Source organism: Haliotis cracherodii, unplaced genomic scaffold, assembly GCF_022045235.1.
Source record: "Haliotis cracherodii isolate W230 unplaced genomic scaffold, xgHalCrac1.p SCAF_19, whole genome shotgun sequence".
Classification (NCBI taxonomy): Eukaryota; Metazoa; Mollusca; class Gastropoda; order Lepetellida; family Haliotidae; genus Haliotis; species Haliotis cracherodii.
In genome coordinates, this window is record NW_027266274.1 from 8006911 (window position 1) to 8024498 (window position 17588).

Below are 17588 nucleotides of genomic sequence, written 5' to 3' on the forward strand. Positions count from 1 at the left end.
CATGCACATTGCTATATCCCCTATATATTTCCTACGTCTTCTGACGCTTACAACAACAATCATACACCCCAGACACAGATTTAAAACAAAATGTAGCTTTATTATTCCATTTACCAATAACCACCTTAATTCTTATCCATTCCTAACAATAACGCACGCACAGTTACAAAAATAGCTTAAAATCTATAGGCCATTTTTACAGAATATTCTAGTTTTAAAATTAGGTATACAACAGATATGCACGTATAGCTAAGTCAGTTTTTCATGCTTTCAGACAACCTTAACATATTAACATATTTGGGAATGTGAACATCTGTATATTCAACTGTATTTGTCTTAAGTGACATATTAACTTGACCAATAATGAACACTTGTATAAAGAAATCATATTCCACTTAAATCAAATGGTAAGTGTTGGTTAAATTGTCTTTTTACCTAATAACGTATATAAAATAGCACTTATTTAATGCAAAACATTTTCACTCTCACATGTCTGCTGAGTGAAATGGTTCCGTGTGAAAAGACAATGAAAATATACATGAATGAAAAAGGTTTCGACAAATGGACAAGTTTCCTTCCAGGTATTGAACTTGTACCTACGTTACCTATGTACCCATGTTAGCCTTTCACTTCAGAATATCATACATTTTTCAAATCTTCCTACCAATAAAATAGTTTTAATGATTTGATTGAAAGTGATCCATAATCATTCAACAAATCCACAGTCATTTAGTTCCAAGTACGTGACTTGCCCTTGCAGAACGAATCATGAATGGTTGTCGCAACTAACTGCTAGTGACATATGTACAGAAAACAGTACTGAAATGGAAAGATGCCCAATACAGTGAAACCTCGATAATCCGGAAGGTTCTGTACTCAATGTAATCGTCCAGATTAGCAAATTACATATTAAAGAGTAATTCGGGAAAGTGATCCATAATGAAACTGTTCCACAGTCATTTAATCAACTTGCCTTTGCAGAATGAATCATGCATGGATGTCGTAACTACACTGTTATTGACAAAACCTCTGACCTCATTACAAGGCTGAAATGAATGATGTTCAAAACAGCTACGGATACTGAGTTCTACACTCGTGTTTGCAAGTGCAAATACCAGCTTAAACACATATATGACATTCATGATGAAACACAGAGTGATATAAAACAAGGAGAGCATGCTCCAGGTCAGAACCTGTACACACTTTGTTTCATTGAAGTCATTATTAATATTTAGCATGATAAAAATCAGCCGATAGAAAGTTATTGCTTCAAACAAACACAATTTTTCGTTGCTATGTAATGTATTTCACGAAAACGCATCCCACTAAGAGTACGTTCTATTCACGACACCGTGTGTGTCTAAAATGTATTAGATCATTTTTTGTTTCAAATCATAGCTAAACAGCCAAATACACTTTCACGGAAACATTCACCAGTTAAACCCTGCTACGGTTATGCTTCATTCAATACCTCGTAAGCTTTATATGCAAAAAACGTAACAAAACAAGATGAAAAAAGGGAAACGATTCTTGTTTCATAGATATCATATAATACATGTCATACATCCAATGGTATTTCAATAGTATTGGCTAATTCTAAATCCAAATTCCAAAGAAAGTATTGCAGATCTCAGATAAATACTACACTATGGTCGAACGCAAATCGGGTAGGGGAGAAGACGATGGTATATTACTGGAAGCACATCTTTATTTTGTTGCATCACCATCCACAATCCAATATATATATTTGCAAATGCCCAACGTTTGACTTTGGGATCAGTTTCCATTGAAAACAATCATCTTGATGAAAACAGGTAATCATATCCTTTGGAACCATAACCATTGTCAACGATTAAGAAGTTCGTGAAAATTCAAAGTGTAAACAAAACGTTTGAATTCCTGTCACATGCAATATTTTGTTAACGCTTTGTCATTTTGTTTGATTAGAACATTTTTTCCAGACATTTTCCTATCAGAGGTGAATGATACTCCGTCGTTCGCGTAATGGTATTTTGATATATCTGACACACATTGTAAAAACATACACGAAGTCAATGTTATCTATATACTGAATACCCCAGATATTCCTAAGTACTCAAAGTATTGTTTAGGGTAATTTATTATCTATTTCACAAGATCACATGTTGAGTTATCTGTACGTTACTTAAATTCCTTAAAAAATAGTCGATAGATTTGGCGAAGTTAATTTTTAGACTTTACCAACTATTTCGCACAAAGTCAATTGATGAAAGGTATCGTAGAAGGACGACACACTTAAAGTAATCTTTTCAGTCCAAACACCAATTGGATTAAATGGCCAATTAACACAAAATTTACTTTCAATTTATGTTTTAATACTTAATATTAATTATAATTATAGCTCGCTGCATCTGATGTTGTGAGCATGTTCAGTTCATCTTCTGCAGCTTCCTGTTCTTTCTTCTTCCGTTGGTTGCGGGTCCACAGCCAAGCAAGGATGCCTATCACAATCATCCCCACAACAATCCCAGCAGAGATCCCGATAATAAGGGGCATAACCCCTCCTCCTGTAGATTTCTTAGTGTTCCTTACATCTGCTACTGCTGGAATGCCGGCTGATGTTGTTGCTGCTGCTGCTGCTGACGTCATGTTTTTAACAGTAGCAGGTGTCGTATTGATGTCATTTCCTGTAAAAAGGTCATCGTCACCTGATGACGTAAATTTTTCATCCGGGTGTGGTGACGTCGACTGTAGACCATGCGTGATGTATTGAGATTCTCCTTTGTGAGCGGTGACATTTCCATTGGTTGCGTTGGTTTGAGCCTCGCTGGTGAAACTGTAGACTGATGTCACTGCTGAAGATGTTGAAGTTGACGTTGGCTGTTGTGTAGATGTAGGCGCAGTAGTTGTAGATATGGCAGGAGATGACGTCATTGAGACAGTTGGAGCCTTTGTTTTGGTAGAGAGCTTCGCTGAAAATCTCACTGTCGAAGTTTGTCTTTGCGGTGTTGTCATCTTCGTAGTGGTAGAAGTTGTAGATGTTGCTGATGTGCTTGTCGTTGTAGGTGTTGTTTGTAACGTAGTCAAAACAGTTGTAGTAATCGGAGCCACAGATGAAGTTGTCATAGGTTTAGCTGTCGTTGTCGCTTGTACAGGCAAAGTCGTTTTAACAGAGGGCACTATATCTGTGGTGACGTTCTTGGCCATCTCGCGTGTACTATTGGCAGATGTTGTGGAGCTGACACGGCCTGCAGTCACAACGCTGTCGGTAGTACTTGTCGTTACAGTCACAGTGGTTGTTGTTGGTGGTGTTGTTGTTGTTGATGCCATCGTCGTTGTAGTCACTGCATGAAATTGGATCAATTCAATCAACCATCAACAGCTACCCGTGAAACATATAGGATCATATTCAACAATATTTGTCTCCTGAGATGAATTATAATTCTTATAGGAGTTAGAAGATCAATAAGTGAAAAAATATGTAAAAAAACGAATGCGTCATACAAGCTGGTTTATCTTCTAAATCCAATGCTCATCTGATTATTTTTAACTTCTAAACTCCATGCTTTTATTTAATTAACTTTCAATAAATCAAGATTTCATTTTTTGTTTCAATAATATTTAGATTATATTTCTTTTGTACACACGGGAATAACGTACCTTCTGAACAGTTGTACATGCGGAGATCATCAATGGCAATGTCGCTGACAAACGCCTCTTTCCTTGTGCCAACTATCACGATCTATTTGAGAAAACATAATGGCGACGTCAGAAAACAATCCATCAAAAAGAAATAAAAATATTTAAATGTCATATAAGTTCAACAGGTCAACGCCAGAAAAGAAAATCAGTCCTGATTTTCTGCCGAAACAGATTCCATTGGGCTAAAAATGCAAAACAGTGATAACAATTATATGAATGCATCTAGGAAATGAGTGATGACGACAGGCGAAAATAGTAAAGCATGTCCTTCTCTCAGGGCAGCACCCGCCACCCACACAATTTGCATTGAAAGTAATGAAACATGGTCACTGATATTATAAAATCAAATTTTATCTAAATACGCCAAGGAAGTTTCACCAAGAGTCGATAACTTATCATTCCTGTAAATTGATGGATACTTGCAAATTTATTTTAATGGTTATAAGGGACAAAATAAACCTTCATGTATTAGCATATGTTTCGCACATAGGAGACATATGGGCCACATATGGGGCAGGATACGCTCCCCTTTCGAGAATAAATACATGATCATGACATAGTAGGAATCATACAATGGACTCTGCTTTTAGATTTTGTATGATTATGGAAAAGGTTATTATTATTGTTCTTATTATATCCAGATTAAAATAAATAAATCGATAGGACTGATGCTGTGTTATTATCATTATATAAAAAATTCTACCTTGAATATCTCGTCTTGGTCAGGGATCTTCACAAGTCCGCGATGCCACTCGTTTCCTTGATTCCCGTCTAGGTAAAACTCGGGATCGATTTCCGCTATGCTGACTGAAGTGGGTAGGATGTATACCTCCAGGCTTCCCACAGCTGAAGACATTGATTACCCAATACAATTGTCAGCCTAATGTGTAGCAATTATTACAGTGAGTGAGAGATTGATTTTAGTTTAACGCCGTTCTGTAAAGAATTTCGTTGTATCAGCGCGTGCCAGTTTGTAAAAGACATAAATCCAATCTAATGGAAGCCATAATCAGTTCTAATGTTGGATTCGAACACAGCATCATGGCTTTCTGTCACGTGAAATCAACGAGAACTGGTATGATGTGGCTAAGGGGCACCACTTTGCACACCGAATGTCAAGGCCTCAGTCCTTTGGGCCAGGTTACATTTAACATAGGCTTGCAATATAAACATGAAAGGTCAGATTTCAATCGCTTTGATATTTTCTCCCAAATTAAACAGTTATATCACGAAATTCATATCGTACCGAGTATAACTCAATTGATCACTCATCTGTAGAGCTTTAATTTTTCGATTTTGATTGATTCTATACATATTTTAGTATATTCATTTACATACACAACAAAACAATTTCAATATAATCGACTTAAAACGTATATTTATGGAAGTATTTCCGGAGACTGCCAACACTCACCGTCGTCGTCCGATGGTCCCTTCATGTGGTACCAGAACTCAAAGCACATGTTCCGGAGCGTGGGTGGGTAAGCGGGCGAGATAAGCCGAGCAGTATCTCCCGCCTTCCTTGGACTCGAACTCTCAATAAACAAGTAGAATCCTGGAGGTACACATACACAAATCGATAAGTTTGAACAACATAGACAGGGTGGATCACTCGATGGCTACATAACACAACGTTCTAATGTCCATCACAAAGGGAACATCCTAAATATTCTAAGAGAGATAGTTTATGGGTGTCAGCTTCTTTATAATGAAGAACACAACGTTTCAGAGTGTATGCGTACTCCTTCTTCATGTGAATGAATGCTAGGATGCAGAGAGCGTATAAATCTGTACTTGTAAAATTTAGGAATTATGCACTATGCATTCATGCATTTATTCATGTGATGAAGGAGTAATACGTCAATGCTTCAGAAAGTGGGGATGGGTAGTGATGAGGGATTCGCATCGTTGCAACGCATTGCTGTATGGATCCGTGTGTGTCAGCAGTGCGTGGGAGTAATTCACGCCTTCATCATCTGATGCCAAGGGCATGGTCACATTAGAATACAAACATGACTACTTACAACTTTACAATTACATTTCGAAGTCGTTTCTGTTATTTTTTGTTTTGTTTTTGCCCATAAAATATTTATTTAATGCTTTCACTAATCTATGTCTTTACTACTAGTATTTGTTTATTAATCTTGTCTCGTATTCGATATCAACTGGAAATAAACAAATTCTTAGAGCCACCACCTGTTACATTCTTTAAGTCAGCTGAACGGACCATGTCGAGGAAAATTATGTAATAGAACTAACATATGAGTGAGTGAGTATGGTTTTACGCCGCTTTTAGCAATATTCCAGCAATATCACGGCTGGGGACACCAGAAATGGGCTTCACACATTGAACCCATGTCAGGAATCGAACCCGGGTCTTCGGCGTGACGAGGGAACGCTTTATCCACTAGGCTACCCGACAGCCCCTAATATATGAAGTAAGCAATTATATATATATTGTTGGGTATTACATAACATAGTTTGTTTTTAAATTCTATGCAATTTGTGACGGTGGGAATTTACCCTAAGTAACAGAACTATCATGGACACTATTATCGATACGTTTGAATTTTTTACCAATTGGCTAACCCAAGCATCTACTCAATGTGAAGTACTGCTTAAACAAAGTAATTCGAAGGTTAGGATGCATGAAATAGTTCAATAACTTCACACAGAAACATCTTTAACTCTTTAAGTTTTATAATTCTATGAAAATATAGTTTTGGATATAACAAGATCGTTGACCAAAAAATGTAAAACGTGAGCCTTCCGTTCTGGTCAATCTGATTCAGGTGTTCCAACCGATCACAATTGGACCAAGGGAACCTTTCCTTTTTTTATACCATTATAAATGATTCGCCTCCTGTAGTGGCATGTATATTTGAATTGATTATTTCATTTATTAATTTAGACATTTAATGGTATCGAGTAAATGACTTAATATACGTCTAAATCTTTGAACCGGAACAAAAGACATGGCTGTACAGATAAAGGTTACATTGATACCGTTTCAATGCATATTTGTGTCAAAAGAAAGCTTCTGTACACCTCACAACATTGCGCATAATAGAACATTTGACTTGGACATTTTGATCTTTATAAAACGTATGAATAGATCATAAGGCAAAATAAGTCACCAGTTCATGTAAATCTTTTAAGGAAAATGCAAGTTATGTGGCAGAAAATCACAATGTGATAAACAAGAACATGGTAACAATTTGAGTTCTTTGAGTAGGAGTATATTTCATTCTGGTCAGACAGTGTGACCATCAAGTTTAAAGGGATCGTGCACAGTTGGTACCTGAGCCAGTGGTGTGGTCTCCGGGAGGTCCTGTACTCATTGTGGGCGTGGTCCCAGACATTCTCGTCCATTCAAAGTTGTCGAAGGTATCCTGACTCCACCCACAGATTCCCTCGTCTTCAAAGTCACACTCCATTGTGTAGCCACCTGATCAGAGAGCAATTTGTTATTAAAGCATTTCACAAATATTAAATACACCAAGATGACAGATCATGATCATAAAAGACAATTATTTTAAACATTATTTGAGGTATCACCGCGTGGGAAAACCCTTAATGGTGGAGGTCATGTACGTTTACCACTTTGTAAACCAGTGATCACGGTATGGTTCTGTGAAACCTTCAAAAATAATCAGGGCTAATCTGGCATCGAGCCCACGATAATAAGATAAGGAAATAAGACTGAATGGCCATATAATAATGCTTGTACAGGCCTGTGATATAATTGCTGTTTAATTATTTTGAAAGGTTCCAGTACATGTCAACCTCAGTCACATTACTGAAAGAATATATCGTAAAACCTCAGCCTGAACCCCGTTTAACCGGAAACTCCTTCTTCCGACCGACTACTACAAGGAACTTCAAAACATAACAAAACGGAACCTTGAATTGTAAACGGCAAAACAAGGTAATGCTGTCATTTTCCCAAAACAAAGACCAGTGTATGCAAAGCGATAATACAATCACTTGCACAGCAATCGTCGTCAGTGACAGCGTGTAGGGTGCATGCAAGTGAATTAACGTAATGAAAAGGCAGTATGAAAAATGTAATAGGGTGTCCGCAAAGCTTGAAAGGCAAATCAAAATCAATTCAAAGGAGGCAACAATTGGAAATGTTCTAGATAAAGAAGTCATATGGGACATTTTAGATTAAACATTCATTGTCCGCATTGCAAGTGGTAACTGAACTCCCATTTCATGTTCATTGAGAGCATGGAGAAAAAAAACCGTGTATAAACTCCAGTATACGAACAATGCGTCAGAACTGTGTGTAAGAAAAATGCCACTGTTCTTACTGTCGCAGGTAGGAGGGTCTTCACTCCACTCTCGTCCGTTGCACGTGATGACCTCCGGTCCAGTGCGTTTGGTTCCTACTGGACAGGTAAACTTGAGAAGGGCGCCATTGTAGCTCGTTTCTACCTCAATCCGAGGGCTAGCTTCTAGGTTTGGAGGGGAACAACCGCGTGCTGGAAACAAAAAGTAGACGCATTTTTTTCGGATGTTTGTGTTTGGGGGGAAGGGTAGGGGGTGGGAATTTCAATATTACGACAGTTACTTTAACACTGATGCATTTGACCTGTTTGAACACATGGCCGCTTCCGGTTTGAAAGCGAGGTTTAGAGTGCATAAAACGATTCCCGGATAGCACATAGCACATATTCTGATGTCAACAAGGGAGCAGGCAAGACGAACTGGGACAATTTGGCCGCCCCAATGCACCGATTTATCGTATGCATTCAACAGCTCAGATTCGATTCGTAACATTGACAAGATGTCCTGCTGCTATCAAATCTCTTTACTGAAATAATTTAGCAAGTGAGTCTGGCGGTTCTGTTGTGATTTCAAATTCAAATTCACATTGCCACCACTTTCAGTGCAGTTATAGATGAGGACACACTTAATACAAATCATATCGGCATTGCGAGATAAATAATTTATCCATCCTTCATCCAAGCTACATGTATTTATTTAGTGGTTAAGTTAAGTGTGAGTTCAAATAACTTCAGTGTTATGGGAGTTTTTTTAGGGTAGCTGGGTTTTTGGCAAATAGTAATCACAATCAATGTCATATATATTTGACTTATCATTTCTTAACATTTCATCTTGTACTTTAATTATAACTATAATTTGCGCCGTAAAAACAACACAGTTATACTTTTCGCTCGCGTAACTTTTCAAAACTCCCTTCCTCCAGCTGGTATCCGTTACAGGAACTCCATGATTAGGAAGGAAATAATATCTTTGTCGCATTTGAAATCAACAAAGGTTCATGACTACTTCGAGTGTGGTAAATAATGTTAACACACTACAGACAAGATTGAGGCATAACTGTAGTAACATCAGTGCTGATTTATACAGAGTAAAGTTATAAGGTCAAAGTTGCTGCTCTTGTAGTTTTCCATGTAAAAACTAATGTCACCTTTTCTTTGAGTGTACAAATTACTCATTACACCCAAAACGCATTTAAAAGAAATTATAAAATAATTATTTGGGGCGATATGGAATCATCATAATTATGATACCAATATTTTGAATTTTAATTCTGTTCAAAAATACATTATAACAAACAAACGATTCTATTAATCATATCATATTACTGTAATTACACTTGTGAACTCCATAGTTTCTGCTTCTGGTGTTTTTTATCATCAAGTTTCAACAGATGATGTATGTTTTTTAGTATCCTATCAGATGGGTACCCCCTTAGCTAAATCATCACTGATCTCATGAAGGCAAACATGTGTAAACTTCATTTCAAAGTCTTGATATTCCAATAAGGAGAGGACATCGTAAGTGGATCACTTTTATTCAATCCTATTGCGTTTTGTCAAGCCAATATGTTCAAACTATGTTTACTTTCGAATTCCTTCTTGTAGACTTCATGTCTTATGTACACATACGTCTTAAACTTTTGAAAAAGTCTTTTGTGCACACAAATATAATCTAATGTGTTATTCATTAATCATGTTGATATATTTTATATGCTTGTTGTGCTCACTGTGTGCGATAGTTATTTTATTATTATGTAATATTTGCCTATTGTTAACAATCTGCTGAACTTTAGTTGTTTTAAAATCAAATCAAGTAGTTTTACAATTTCAAGAAATTAGAAAAGGTTATACAGAGGAATCATGATTTTCTTGCCAAATAACCATGATAACATGCACTATTTATCTCATTCTATGATACGACAAAGTTGATATTTTCATGAGTGACACAACCACAGGCAAATCAACGTTGGCAAATCAAAACATGAGATAAAGAATTTATATATATATGAGAAATCCGGAGTATTTTAGAAGATGGCATATCAGGCACATGTCACTAATAGACAAATCTAATGTTAATCAGAGTCATATAAGTAAACCCACACATATTTTGATATGCATGGTCTAGACAGTAGAATTGAGTCTAATTATTTGGTTTACCCACTTTGACATTGCATAAACAGACTATTGGGAGAAAACTAATTGCCAAAGATTCTATTATATTCCATTACTGGGGGTAAATTTTAGGGTGGGTATAAACCAAGGAATAAAAGAAACACTACCTACATGTTAACGTTTTTAAATTTTGGTAATATCTGAAATTATTTAATGGATGAAATCATTTTACAGTGAGATAATCTCCTTCAGTACTTCCAAACATAGATTATCTCCCTTTAGCATGCTTAACTTGAAAACAAGAAATATCATTATCTACATGAATTATATAGTATACATACACAACAATTAACAATATATAGTATTTTCATCAAAACAGTTTTCAAGATTGTTCATATGAATATATATTTATAGCCCCCCCCCTCCACCCCCATCCCCCCCCACCCCCACCCCCCCAACAAATAAATAAATAAATATATTTTGATATGCTTAACAATTTCTATGAAGTTTGAAGCCATGCTTCACTAACTCATTTCCTAATGTGTTTTTTTAACGTTTCATATTCCACAATATTCGTGTAATTATGTTTGGTACATGTGATGTATAAATAGTTTGGAAGTTGGTGGTTCCAGGTTCAGTGTCAAAAAAGAACATACAGAAATATGTCAGAAAGCGAGATAAATATATGATTATGTCACTCTGACCTGAAGTCTAACAAAATCCCTGTACCGACCCAGATTGCAATCTTAATAAATCCATTGACTGGGATTGTATCGAAAATAAACAAATAATTAACTATTGTCCAGAAACTACAAATAACAAGAGCCAACTTTTAATTGGCTTTCAAAGTGATGTTCTAAATACACCTCTTTACACACAATAACTGTTTATTTGGTTTTATCTCATTCCATTGAAATAATATTATTCATCCTCATCCTTTGTGTCTGTATCTCATCAATACTTTTAGACAATAACTGTATTAACATTCTCCATTTGGTTATTAATTATCTATCATATGATATTCATATTCTTTTCTTATAAATCTAATTATAACTGATATTATGCATTGCCATGCAATTTGTCTTGCACGACACAATATGATTCGGCTAAGTGAGTAATGTTTGCAGGAGAAGTAATGTTTAATTTTTAAGGCGACTCGAACCATAAAAGGTGTTTTTGTGCCCAACACATCAAATGGATTTAAACAAGAGCAGTCTTTCATTATGCAAACTGAATAGGGTAATTGGCCCTTCTGGATTTTAATTTTGAAACACGAGTATTTTTACTATTTTTGCATACATTCACATCGAACTTCTTTTGCAGCTGATTACGATAATATACATGTAGGGTTGGTGTTGGTCAGGGGTACATTATATAGACGGGTACTCACATATACATATTGGCGTGGGGTGGCTCCAGGTCTCCGACTGAAGGCACACAGCAAACCTGTCCCCAAGTCTTGTATATCTCTTCTTGCATTTGAAGTAAGCAAACTTCCCCCTCGCCCGCATCTTCACGCGGCCATTTGGCAGGGAAAGCTTCGGACATTTCCTACCTATAACACCGTAAAACAAAGGCTCGGACTGCAGGTATTGATAAAATGTTGATATGCCCACCACTTGTATGCCAGAACGATAACAAGGACACATTTTAAATATATATGAATCAATCCTGTGGATGGACTTAATAGGCTATGCCATGCCATAACATGTACATGTATGCTATTCCTATAACGCATACGTGATAATAATCATACCATAGAATATCTCTATTATCGCGAATGGCATATACATAAAAGTGACAAAACAAACCCTTTCCATATTCATATGAAATCTCAGTTGTACGATTCCGACTATACCATGAGCAGATGTTTATGAACCACTATCAATTGGTTATGATAAAAGGCGTTGGCAAAAAATTGAGCTCATCCTGCCACATCGGTGGCACCCGTCACAAACACATGCAAAGGTAAGTCATGTGTTCACCGGAACATATGGTACAACTCAAAATAGGGAATTGTATCGGACATCATTTTAGTCAAATTAGGAAATGTCCTCACACATGTACCTACAGTAAAACTTTTTGAAGGCTTAACTGAGGCCTTGAATGTAACTTTGAACAAACAACTTCTGAGCAAGAGTCGCTCTCCGAAATCTTCGAAGAAAGAGCATGTTCAACTGCACCTCAAACGATGTGAAATGTAGATATCAAAGGCTGGAGCTATTGCTCAGCATAAAGTGAAAGTTGACTTTTGGAAATACAGTCTTGTGGAGAGTGTTTTGTCACTGTGAATCTTTCATGTGGAACATTGATTCATGGGCTAACACACAAGAACGTATACGAGGAAGTGTTCGCTTTTGTTTCATTTCAAGAAGAAAGTCCGACCTAAAGTAAAACCGCTGATATACAGTAAATATTACCTATCATGCATTTTTGAATTTGCTCCCGAAAATGCTGCTGGAAAAGAATATTTTGTACCCACTGGTAATGGTTGAGGTTATAAATATAATGTGTTATGGTTCCCAGAGCCTTATTTAGGAAATTCTGCTAGATTGTTTGTGTTAGTACGTGAGGCAAAATTATACATTATTTCGTTGCTCCCTCTCGTCCAGAATATGAACATAGTCGGTCCCTAACCACTGAAGTCCAGTAGCAGGAAATACGTCTTCAGAACAGAAGGCGTTAACCCACTTCACATATTTTTCGAATTACTGTTATATAATTAGTTTTTATCAAGTATTGAGGAGAGATAACTTTTGGAATGAAATAAATAACCCAGCAAGCAAGAGGCAACTTGTTTCACTGTTGATCGTATTGTTTCAATAGATTTGTCTGTGTGTCTATTTAATACCGCCTTTTCATAAAGTTGGGATTGTGATGTGAAGTTAATATAGTTTTAATGGATATATATATATTGCGTAAAAAAGGTTATACATGTAGAAATATACCAATAAACAAAGGCGTTCATCTAGAATGAGTAAGGCTCTGATTGCCCTAGTCCAGTGCTCGTGAACTGCGAGTGTATACCGTATACGGGGAAGGAAGACATGATTTAACAAAACTTCCTGCTTGGGAAAACTTCCTGTTTTGCAGCTAACGGTAAGTGCAGAGAGGTTTATTATGATTTCGCCTGTCAAGTGTCAGGAGTGCCGAAAGATGATAACTAGTCATTTGGTGCTTGTTCTCTCTCAGCCTTGACGGACATTCGTCCTTGTTTGTTAATCAACGCCGTTCCCACATCCAATGTATCTGCTGTCACCCGTCAACAATTTTATTCCGGACTTCTTCACGTATATATATATGTCGCCTGTCGACAGTTTTATTACGTACTGTTTCTGTATATAAGCTCTCACCCTTCAACAGTTTTATGACATACTATTTCTGTATATGCTGTCACCTGTCAACAGTTTTATTACATACTGTTTCTGTATATGCTGTCGCCTGTCAACAGTTTTATTAATTACGGTTTCACATATATGAGCTGTCACCTGTCAACAGTTTTATTACATACTGTTTCACATATAATTGATGCACATATCATACGTTTTATCAAGTACTGTTTCTGTATATTCTGTCACCTGTCAACAGTTTTATTACATACTGTTTCTGTATACGCTGTGACCTGTCAACAGTTTTATTACATACCTTTTCTGTATACGCTGTCACCTGTCAACAGTTTCATTACATACTGCTTCTGTATACGCTGTCACCTGTCAACAGTTTCATTACATACTGTTTCTGTATACGTTGTCACCTGTCAACAGTTTTATTACATACTGTTTCTGCATACGCAGTCACCTGTCAACAGTTTTATTACATACTGTTTCTGTATATGATGTTACCTGTCAACAGTTTTATTACATACTGTTTCTGTATATGCTGTCACCTGTCAACAGTTTTATTACATACTGTTTCTGTATATGCTGTCACCTGTCAACAGTTTTATTACATACTGTTTCTGTATATGCTGTCACCTGTCAACAGTTTTATTACATACTGTTTCTGTATATGCTGTCACCTGTCAACAGTTTTATTACATACTGTTTCTGTATATGATGTCACCTGTCAACAGTTTTATTATATACTGTTTCTGCAAATGTTGTCACCTGTCAACAGTATGTACACAATGCTTTCCCCTGTCAACAGTTTTATTACGTACTATTTCATATATTTATGTTGTCATCTGTCAACAGTTATATTCCGTACTGTATGTATTTGACATATCCAGTATTTGTGTCTAGTATGTGTCTGAGATATTTCCTGTCTGTATCTCATATCCTAGTATGTGCTCTGTATTCGTCTGACATGTGTTCTGTCAGTGTATCAAATTTGTGCTCTGTCTGTGTCTGATGTTTTGCCCAATCGGTGTCTGTCAAATGTGTCAAATGTGTCCAATGTGTCTGATATGTCAGGTCTTGGTCAGTTGTATCCAATCAGACAAAACCTTTCCTTCAAAATTTCTTTTACAAAGAGTCGAGATTGGTAAGAAACCTTCCACAACTGTTAGGAATCGTCTAAAAAGCCACCGGTAGATATCATCCAGAACATCAAGCAAATGTCCAATGCATATCGAAGGACATAAACGGCGAAGATTGTCATGTTGATGGACACATCTAAATAAAATCATAATGTCCCTTCCAGGAGGAAAATCCATTGGTGAGACAATGTCAATTATTCCTGGATAATAGCAACGTCGGTAACGACTGAACGAGATGTCACATACACGCTATGTGACATTGGAACATCCGGGAATAAGATCAATATGGTCAGTCATGGCCTGGAACTGTCCATCACTTGTCCACACCTGCGACCATGTCTCTGTACAAGACAACTGGTAACAGTATCAGAGAGATACCCAAGAGGTTGATGTGCTCATCTGGAGAACCTATGCTCCCCTTGCGAAACCTGTATTCATCTCCAGACCAAGGTATTGCAGTGTAGCGAAATCACAGCTTGTTCCAAGTAAGGATGAATCCATGCCTACACATTTTAGTATCTCCCTCGATACTAGAACCACGTGTTGTGCAAGGATGAGGACGTGAATTGAAGTAGTGCACGAGAAGGCTTTACTCAATCAACGTACCATTACATTCAGAACGGATGGACCAAACTTTCTGTTTACGTGTCCTTGCAAGCTTTGCTCAAACTTTTTCAGGCGTGAAAATGTATAAAATGTTCATGTGTCAAGTAAAGCATGAGTGTGTGGCCTTCTTTGTCACGACAAACATATATGGAACCATTTGTACCTGCAAATCCTAAATTCCAAAAGGATAGACTCATTATTGGCTTTGAAAATGTATAGCGGTGTTTACCTTTAGGTGTACGTGTATATTTTAAAACGGTGATGTTATCTTTATCAACTGCCCGGATAATGACAGTGTTTGACCGAAAAAATACAAAGGTTATCAAAATGTATGTGTATACTTTCTTTTGCCCGGCAGTTTATATGGTGAGTTCACCTTTAAACTATGTTTCTACTCGGTTACATGACTTAAATGACGCGTGATATTCAATTCGAACAATATGGCATCTGTAATGGTGCAGTGTTTTGTGAAATGAAATACTGTAAAATAAAGTACTGCCAGGAAAGGAAATCCCGCAGACGCAACCTTGAAATTGAGACAAAAAGTTGTCGATTGCGGAAGTGAACTTTGAACCCAATTATTTTAGTTGACGGTGTTAGGATGAGTAGAGCTTGTTGGTGATGTGCAGAATAGTTAACCACAATACACGAGATATCAGGGGTGATTATGAAAAACCTTCTTTTGGTCAATGCAAACAATATGATCATATCTGCTTGTATGGTAGAGAGGTGCTTGATTGTTTCCATATGCATGAAAGATTTGAAAACTTTAATAATTAAGCTTATTCGTGCCATTATTTGACGATAAAAAGTGGAAACCACTTTAAAGAGGTTCTCGTAATAATCCGCATCAGGTGGGGTTAATTGGTAAAAAATTGACCCGATGCATTATCAGAAAATAGACGACCAATTAATTTCAAACTGATGAAAATCAAAATTAGTTTAAAACGATTACACATAAAGGCGAGGTCATATATAAAATGAATTCAAACATATATAGTTCACAAACTAATCTACTGACGTCAGGGAAACTTTCCGCTTGTCTGCTTGACCCTGCTACTTTGAATGATATTTGAAATAGATAAACATGCTCGTATGACATAGAAATGTAACGCCAGTTCTTACCTTGTGCATATACTGACTGTTCCAGTAGCGACAGTAATAACGTTATCGTACACAACACCTCCGACAACTGCATGATTAGGGTGTGGTCACTGCTGCTGTCCCGATGGCGAGACTGTCACATATATCCTCGACGTCCAGCGTATGTGGTAACTCGTAGCTGGAGAGAAACAGTCGCTTGGGTCCACGTGCTAATACCGGAAGTGGGTGGGACGATGAGAATGGAGGCCAAACACCCCGGATGTCGATCCTTAGGAAACGGCGCAAGTAGCTGAGTATTTAGCTGCCGTTCCAAAACGTCTCTGCTGCCCTAATTAGAGAGTTGTATATATATTTCTCGTTTTCCTCTAAGGTTATCCTTGCCCCCCCTCCCGATTCTATTGAATTCAAGTTGTAATAGATTAGGTTTATTTAGTTATTTAGTGTTTAGATTCTATCCTATATGGAACAATTGTTACAGCAACTGAGAAAAAACTGTTCTGGTTGTAACAGTGCACTTTCATAATATATTTATACAAAGAAAAATGATACCATTTGAAAGAACAAAACCCGATTTTATTAAATCTTTCAAATGATCCGATGAAATGATCTGTTGGAATACTTACATATATTTAAAGGTCCCCCGAACAACCATGTTAGACAAAACAACGGAAGCCCATGAAATTGGGTCACATGATGGTCCTGATAATCTTCTTGGCGGAATTAACCCATTTTGAATGAATGATGAATTCCTGTCACGTGACTACTTGAGCGATATGATAACACAGACAGTGAACAAGGATGCCAGTACGTGCAGTTTCATAACCGCGAGAGGACTATCCAATATTTAGCCACACACCAACACACCCACACACCAACATCCCACCTCCCCCTTCACACACACACACACACATATATATAAAGGTGGCAAAAAGGTGATAATATAAGTATTAGATGTACCTGGTATTATATTTTTTGGCTGAAAACATTATGGATGAACAAAGACGTACATTATTACGGATTACAAAATGAAATCATATATTTCTATCAAAAATATTTAAAACAATTCTGGGAATAGTTATTTCATTCCACAAAACCCAAACCAGCCTTGAGACCTATAATAGAACCTACTTGTTGTTCATATAACATGAACTTTAAGCGGAATAGTTGTGGTACATGCTTCCTGACGACTTCAAATATGACAGTAAAATATTATTTTGGTCGGATTACCAGTTGGAGCCGTTTCCTGGATATTGCTTGGTGGACATCAAGACTTGAGTGTTCTTGAGATACTGTATCTGCTGTCAGGCGTATACAGT

The 17588-nt window shown here is 36.9% G+C and overlaps 1 protein-coding gene across 1 annotated transcript; it reads right to left on the minus strand.

Annotated features, from left to right (window-relative positions):
• Positions 1–973: 973 nt before the first annotated feature.
• LOC139466726 (uncharacterized) lies at positions 974–16587 on the minus strand. The gene is made up of 8 exons (XM_071248383.1): positions 16294–16587; positions 11476–11640; positions 7998–8168; positions 6983–7129; positions 5096–5236; positions 4385–4527; positions 3640–3721; positions 974–3323 (listed from the first exon to the last, which is right to left on the minus strand). Exons 1-8 carry the CDS (start codon positions 16364–16366, stop codon positions 2365–2367), a joined length of 1881 nt encoding a protein of 626 aa, XP_071104484.1. The 5' UTR covers positions 16367–16587; the 3' UTR covers positions 974–2364.
• Positions 16588–17588: the final 1001 nt, after the last annotated feature.

Coding starts and splice junctions, on each gene's coding strand:
- LOC139466726 (XM_071248383.1), bottom strand. CDS start 16,366: ATGCAGTTGTCGGAGGTGTTGTGTACGATAACGTTATTACTGTCGCTA. Junction 4,528..5,095: donor GGGACCATCGGACGACGACG/GTGAGTGTTGGC, acceptor CAATGTCTTCAG/CTGTGGGAAGCCTGGAGGTA. Junction 3,722..4,384: donor ACCAAGACGAGATATTCAAG/GTAGAATTTTTT, acceptor TTTCTCAAATAG/ATCGTGATAGTTGGCACAAG.